General features: G+C 33.7%; 1 protein-coding gene across 1 annotated transcript in view; it reads left to right on the plus strand.

The window, feature by feature from the left end:
• LOC133529180 (TBC1 domain family member whacked) overlaps positions 1–6,210 on the plus strand; it is a 30,389-nt gene extending 24,179 nt beyond the window's left edge. The window contains exon 7 of the mRNA XM_061866832.1: positions 1–6,210. Within this exon, the coding sequence (XP_061722816.1) occupies positions 1–10 (10 nt within the window). The 3' untranslated portion in view covers positions 11–6,210.
• Positions 6,211–7,093: the final 883 nt, after the last annotated feature.

The following is a 7,093-nucleotide window of genomic DNA, read 5'->3' on the forward strand; positions in this document are numbered from 1 at the left end:
TGGCAGCTGATTCAGCGACTGTTCCTATAAACGTTATTCCAAGAATAACGCGCGGGACATATTCAACACGCTATGAGCTACCACGGTGCACCTGACGCGGAACGCGAACTATTTAGTGTATGATAGTGATAGTGTTGTGACTGAGTGCTTTCGGATAACGGTATGACATTTCAGTTTTTTCCACGTTAACGTTTTTAACGCGTTATTTCCGTAAAAAACGAGTGTGTTAAGGCTACCATTTTGTTTATGGATTATGTAGAAGCTTAATTTTCTATTGTTTTTATAAATTCAGGTGCTTTAATAAAAAATAGATTTTTAATAATGGACCTGAATTAAAAAAATAATCTATTGGAATGAATTATTTAAATTAAGTTTTTTTGACTAATATTATATTTTCTCGAATTTTCTGGTGTTTGTGACATAATAATGATGGATAGTGTGTGCAATAAATTGAAGTAAACTTTGTATTGCTCATATTGAACTGAAGTCAACCTATATTTTGTTCAGTATTCGTGTTATATAATTTTAAATTAAAGTTAATCATGAACGGTATTCTCGGTGTGAAGAAACTTTCGATTAAGTAATAAAGAAAATATGTCTGTGGTGCAGACAAACATACCTTGAAATGCAGAAATTAGCATTATGTGATATGTATTTAAAATAGGATACCTTAATCACTAATACCTATTTATTAATCCCCCTCTCTCTTCTTCATTCCCATCTGATTGTCGGGTCTGCTTTCCTTATCTTTTCATTCCACGTCGCATGATCGGACGTGTCGTCCACTGTAACGCCGCACCGCCTACCCAATACCTAATTACGTCGCAATACCTATTTATTAATATTATAAATAAAATCTATAATCTGTTTTTTTTTTACTACAAAGTACTACGCCATAATGAGTGTTCCATACTATTACCTATGGGCAGTACGTTATAGTAAAAGCAAAATCGGTTTTTTATTAGTAACTTAAACGTTAAGAGTTCTTTAGTAATGATATGGAATTTGTCATTTAATGCTAATTTTTCCAGTTTTTTTATAATTGTCGTTCCATTATCAAAGGAGACTGTGTCAAACTGTATAAATATAGAATTGTGCAAAACCTATAATATAATTCATAATATTTTGTGATAAGCACTGTAATTATTAAAATAACATATCTATGTAAATATGAATTATTCTAAAGAACTTAGTGTAAAGAAAATAATTGATTGGTATAATTTAGTGTTTACTAATTTCAACACATATCCAATGCCGACTCAGGTATGGTATAGTATATATAGTTACTAAAATTCAGTGCGAGTCTTCCTTTTAAATATATTAATACCATTTTGACATCAAAATACACTCTTTTTTTTTATTTTTGTCCCGAGTATGAACTTGTGTGTGGTGGTCAAAAATCGGGTTTGAACTCGTTTGTGCTATACAAGATATAAAAAAAATAATGGAGATCCGTTTAGCACCGAGCTCTGATTAGGAAAAAGTAGAAGAAAAAATTTATTGACGCGAATTTTTTTCGGCCTTTGTATGAAGACTTAGCCCATAGAAAAAAAAATATTTTGCGTCAAAAACCTATATTCTTATACCTTTTCCTAATCAGAACAGGATTAAACCTTAATCTGATCCCCGTTATTTTTGTTATAGCCTGTAAAGAGCAGTAAAAATCGTTCTCGAAAAAAAAGGGAAGATATGACTTAATAAAGAATACAGAACTTAAAGGTTCTGTTTCTTTGATCTTAAAGCCGCCCCACACTAGCGTCTCCCGAGCGTCGGCGTCTAGTCAACTCTGGCTGCTGCTCGACGCAACGTCGGCGCAACTGCGCAGCGACGCCATTTTCCAGATCGCTGACTAGACGGCGACGCTCAAAAGACGCTAGCAGTGTTGCCAGTTGAGCGGAAGAGAATTATCGTATTTGAGTCTCAAAATTATCGTACGCCTATCAAAGAGGCACTACTCCCAAAATTTCTTGCTAAATAAGCTTGCATGTACAATGTATAATCAAACAAAAACGCAATTTTAGTCTAAATTGCGCAAAAATCAGTTTTATATTTGTGTATTTTTGTGATAGATCCAAACGGTTTACAGGAAATTTCAATATTGTTGACGTAAACCAAGGAGCCGAACACCCAAAAGGTGCTTATTGTAGCCTATTTCTCAGGAAAGTGTCATTATCGTAGTTGTTTTTTTTCTTCTACGAATCCGAGGCCATGGCTTTTATTGGCCTTAATCTGTAAAATTAATGATTGAAAGCACAAATTGTAAATTAGTTATATAAAGTTACTTGTATGAGAATTGTCGCATGATTTTAGTAAACATAATGATAATAACTAGCGCTTAGCCTGTACATTTTATACCAGTCAATTATCACTTTCTACGCAGAGTACAAGGGCAGCTGTAATTATATGCTTAAGGCACTTTTCTAATACGTAATACGTGATTGTGACTTGTAAATAGTTTCTTATTCAAATTCAGCATTTTTACCATAAAAAAACCTATGTCCTTAAAATGTGGGCAAAATCTACAAAGTAAAGATTTATGACCATAACCACTACTCTAAAATAGTGGTAAGAAATAAACACCAAGTAAATGAGTTTAAAATATTACAAAAACGTATTTAACAGATTTCATTCCATTAAACTCTCTTTGCACTTCTTTTATACTAAAAATTAAGTGGGCGCCCAAAACGATATCAAGGTCCCTTTTACTAACACTTGACACTTCTTGTCGTAATAAGTGTTAAAGTGTTAAGTAGCGACATCTCGACAGCTTGAAGAGGAGATCTAATTTCGAATAAAAATAAGGAAGCGTCAGACCAAGCTAAGCTGGCAGCGGTTTTGATAGCCGAGATTGTGCAAGTGTTAAGTAAATGTCATAGATGTGAAACTTGCGCTGTCTGGGCTGTCAAAATCGCCGTCAACATAAATTGTTTTTTTTTATTGCCCATGGAGAAAATTTGAAAAGCATTAGCATATTATTAACCATTATTATTAATACTTCTAATCCTTCTATATCTTTTTTTATTTGATAAAATCACCCTTTTAATTAACCTCGTAAGGTGGGCCTTACCTCGTAAGTATTCCAATTTTTAATTTGAACCTTTCTGTATAGTAAATCGGGGTGAATTTCCTTTGTCTGAGAAAGCAATAAACATGAAACAAAAGAAATGCTACATTATCTGGTTCATGAAAGGTACTAATTAGATTGCAACGAATATGTAGATTGTAATGTACATTGGGCCTTACGAGAAACATCTTTTGGAATCTTGTGTGCAATAGTAATTTTTAATGTTTTCATTAGTTTGGTAATAAAATGGGTGTCAAGTACATAATATACATTCCTGTTAGTCTCTAGTCTTCCCTTGATTCGAATCTCAGCGCTGTCAAGATTTAATATAATATAATTATTAGAGTTCGCACTTTCAATCAAATAAATCACTTAGCCGTCATCCGTGCGTTCATTTCGCTCAGACTTGTCCGCACAAAAGACGCTCGCGCGAATAACAGCTAACTGATATGATTCCAATATCATTATACTATCGGTTTGATGTCAGTGTACCTTCTGATGGGCCTGTTTGTTCGTAACTTATCCGACATGTCAATAATATATCATAATTCCATTCAACAATGGAAAGAACGTAAAAATGTTCGTTATTTCTTGCGCCACCAGAGGGCCTCGCTAAATGTACCTTGCCCACATATAGTTTTGGTCTTGCACCGACACTGTGTATCACATTAACCTGTAAAATAGTGGCTCTGACTAATAGTGTCACTCATACAATGAAAGTTTCGTTCACTCACTTCACTCACTGTTCACTGTGCTCGTTCACTGTTGTCAGCTCTCAAGAACCAACCAGTACCGCGGACGCGATATCACACACGATTTTATTCAAGCCGTTAAAAAGTATAGGTAGTTTCACGTTTTATGTGCGTCGCTTCTTTACTTTGATACTAGAGTTAGACCAAGATAAGTCTGCAACGATTTTGATAGCACACGCAGTGCAAGTGTTATTTTATACGTCATAATTTCATAGATCCTAAACTGAAGGTTCAAATGTCACTGGCAAATTTTCGATATTTTTCTTGTATGGCTGGGTCTTGGGAGGCTGTAATAGGTATGTATTACATGTGAATTTTAAGATAATTTCGATAGTTATTTTGGCAGCTCTGAGATTAGATTCATATCACTTCCATGTGTACAAGAGTAATGATTGTGACAGATTTGATATTTTTAAACAATTATACAGCAAAATGTTATTTATGAAATCGGACAATATTTTCTCTCCCAATAGATACGGTTAATATAGAAATATATATGAATAGAACGACAAAGCAAAAGGCATATTTTTAGAATTAAGTTGTATTCCACGTATCTAAAAAATGCGTGCATGAAATGTCGGGGGCCGCACTACAGCCCCCTGTTATTGGGGGAAATGTAAATTTCAAGCTTAAGTTTTTAATTTGCGCCACAAGATGGCAGAACCTACAATGGGCATGGTAGCGTCGGCAGGGGCAGCACCTACTTTAACGTGAAGTGTCAATGTCAAGTTTAAGTTTTCGAAATAGGCCACAAGATGCTGCCATCTTGTGGCCTATATCGGAAACTTATCCTCAAACGCGCAGTCTCTGTCCCCATTATCCATTTTTCTTGTAATATTAATGTTTTTTTTTTCGCTTATTGTGATGACGCATTTCTAAATACTACATGGTAAAATATGGCTGAATTTATTATATTTTATTTACTTACACAGAGCATATTCTACCACAGTATGGTTTTTAATCCACGCGGTTTGAAGTTACTGCAGCATACAGTGCAAACTACATAGCGACACTCAAGGGACCGGTCGTTATTTGACGCTTTAGAGAGTTTTCGTTGTATAGAGCGAAATTAATATTAAAGTAAAGCAATAGCCAACAAATATCGACGTTATAGAGAATTAATCGTTATATCGAGTGACGTTATATGGAGTTTAATCTGTATTTGCTTAAAAAATCTGCCTTTGTATATTTAATTTGACTAATCTGACATTAACGGTAGTCCGTTAGATTTCGCAATTAAGTTGCTGTCTATTTATTACGATGTCTACTTAGGCTATGATTTACGTTAGTCACGCACACACGCGTATCGGTGCATAATGTTGTCTGCTCTAGTTTAGCATTGTTACGGTTTGTATTTAAAACTGACAATTAATAATGATATTTTGAGTTGAGCTCTTATAGTTAGACCAAGTTTAGTCTGCGGCGATTCTGATAGAATACGCTGTGCAAGTATTATTTATACGTCGTACAGTACCGGCCAATAATATATCACCTTTGTGTTTTTTCGTATTAGCATGTATAGAGTAAACAATATAGGTGGTTTATAGAATGCATATTTTACTACTTATTTTATACAAATATACGATGAATACTGCAATGAACAGTGATCGGAACTATGGGAGTAAAACTTTAACAAAATTTGTTAAGCGGACATAAAATAGTGCATACAGCCCTAAAAATATTCATGTCCATAGGGATAGGAAGAGTATAGTACTTACAGCCATAAAAATATTTACATTCATAGATATTCGAATATGTTTAAGGCTATAAGCACTCTTTTTCCGTCCGCTTGATAAGTTTTGTTAAAGTTTTACTCCCATAGTTCCGATCACTGGCAATGAATTACAATAGCAGAATCAGCAATTACTAAACAAGTTTTAATCAAAAAATCATTACATGAGACCAATTTTTCTAATCGCTCGCACAAAGGACTACTAGTAGACTACCTAAAGTCTAAACAAATATCTATAATAAATATAAAAAAAGTTCTACCTTAAAAATATGGAGGTGGATCTATTATTGGCCGATACTCTGAATTTCATAGAAATTAGAAGTTTAAAATAACATTGCGTGTATCTAAATCGTTGCAAACTTACCTTGGTCTAGCTCTAACTGAGAATAAAATGGTTTTAAATAATGTTTTATAATTGATTCTTTGTTTTGAGATGGTATTTTATCACTATTTAAGTTTGTTTTTTTAAGAAGTTTTAGTCGGTGTAGGTGATCAGAATAGTTTTTATTTTATAGACTTGTAAAATGATTTGATTAACTCATTTTTCATACTTGAAAGCATTTATTCTCAGTTAGCATTATAACTATTTTTATTACAGATTTCTGGCATAATTTCGATGTTTGGGTTTGAGATTTTTTAATTAAATGTTAACTTTAACAACATATGTATAATTTTAATATTTTTGATGTTGTTCTCACTAATTTCAACGATTAGTTATATTATAAGACATATTTTTAAAATAGCTACAGAGTAGAATATTGATCTTAAAATGTGTATACAATTGAATAGAAGGGGATTCAACCAATCTGACAATATAAAAATATTGAGGTATACTCATTTAAGTGATAGTTCAAAATCTCGTGAAAATCCCTCTGCAGGGCTAAGATGGTCGGCTCTTTATCATTTATCACCATGCCTGTCACATTCTAACAAGTATGTAAGTGCGAAAGTGACGGGCATAGTGACAAATGATAAAAATGGAACCATGATGCCACCGCAGCAGCGGTATCATGGTCGTGTTTTTGTCACTTGTTTCGCACTTACATATCTGTTAGAGCGTGACAGGTATGGTGACAAATGATAGACAGCTGACCATCTTAGCCCTGCAGGTCTCATTATTCCTATTTTGTCCTCCATTGGAGGGCGACACCAAAGGGAAAACTTTAAAAAATTACAAGTATTACAAATGTTTCCATGTTAAAAGATTGAAATACTTTACAGTCTGATGATATTGCTGTTCAACTTCTACTCTATAAAATAGTTATTGTCCCATAATTCCAATTCACAACACATTCCTGAACAGACTGCACGCCGTATGAAAGACTTCATGAATATTTTTGTACTGTGACCGACAAATTAATTTACTGCATTATTCGTGTTGTAAATAAATAATATGAAAGTTATTTTTTTATTCTTTACCCACCTCTCAACATATCCTACGGCTGTAACACGGTCGTCATTTTTATCACCTGTCATGTTCTAACAAGTATATAAGTCCGAAAGTGACAAGTGATAAAAATGCAACCATGATGCCACCTTTGCACC

The sequence above is a fragment of the Cydia pomonella genome, chromosome 20 (assembly GCF_033807575.1).
Source record: "Cydia pomonella isolate Wapato2018A chromosome 20, ilCydPomo1, whole genome shotgun sequence".
Classification (NCBI taxonomy): domain Eukaryota; kingdom Metazoa; phylum Arthropoda; class Insecta; order Lepidoptera; family Tortricidae; genus Cydia; species Cydia pomonella.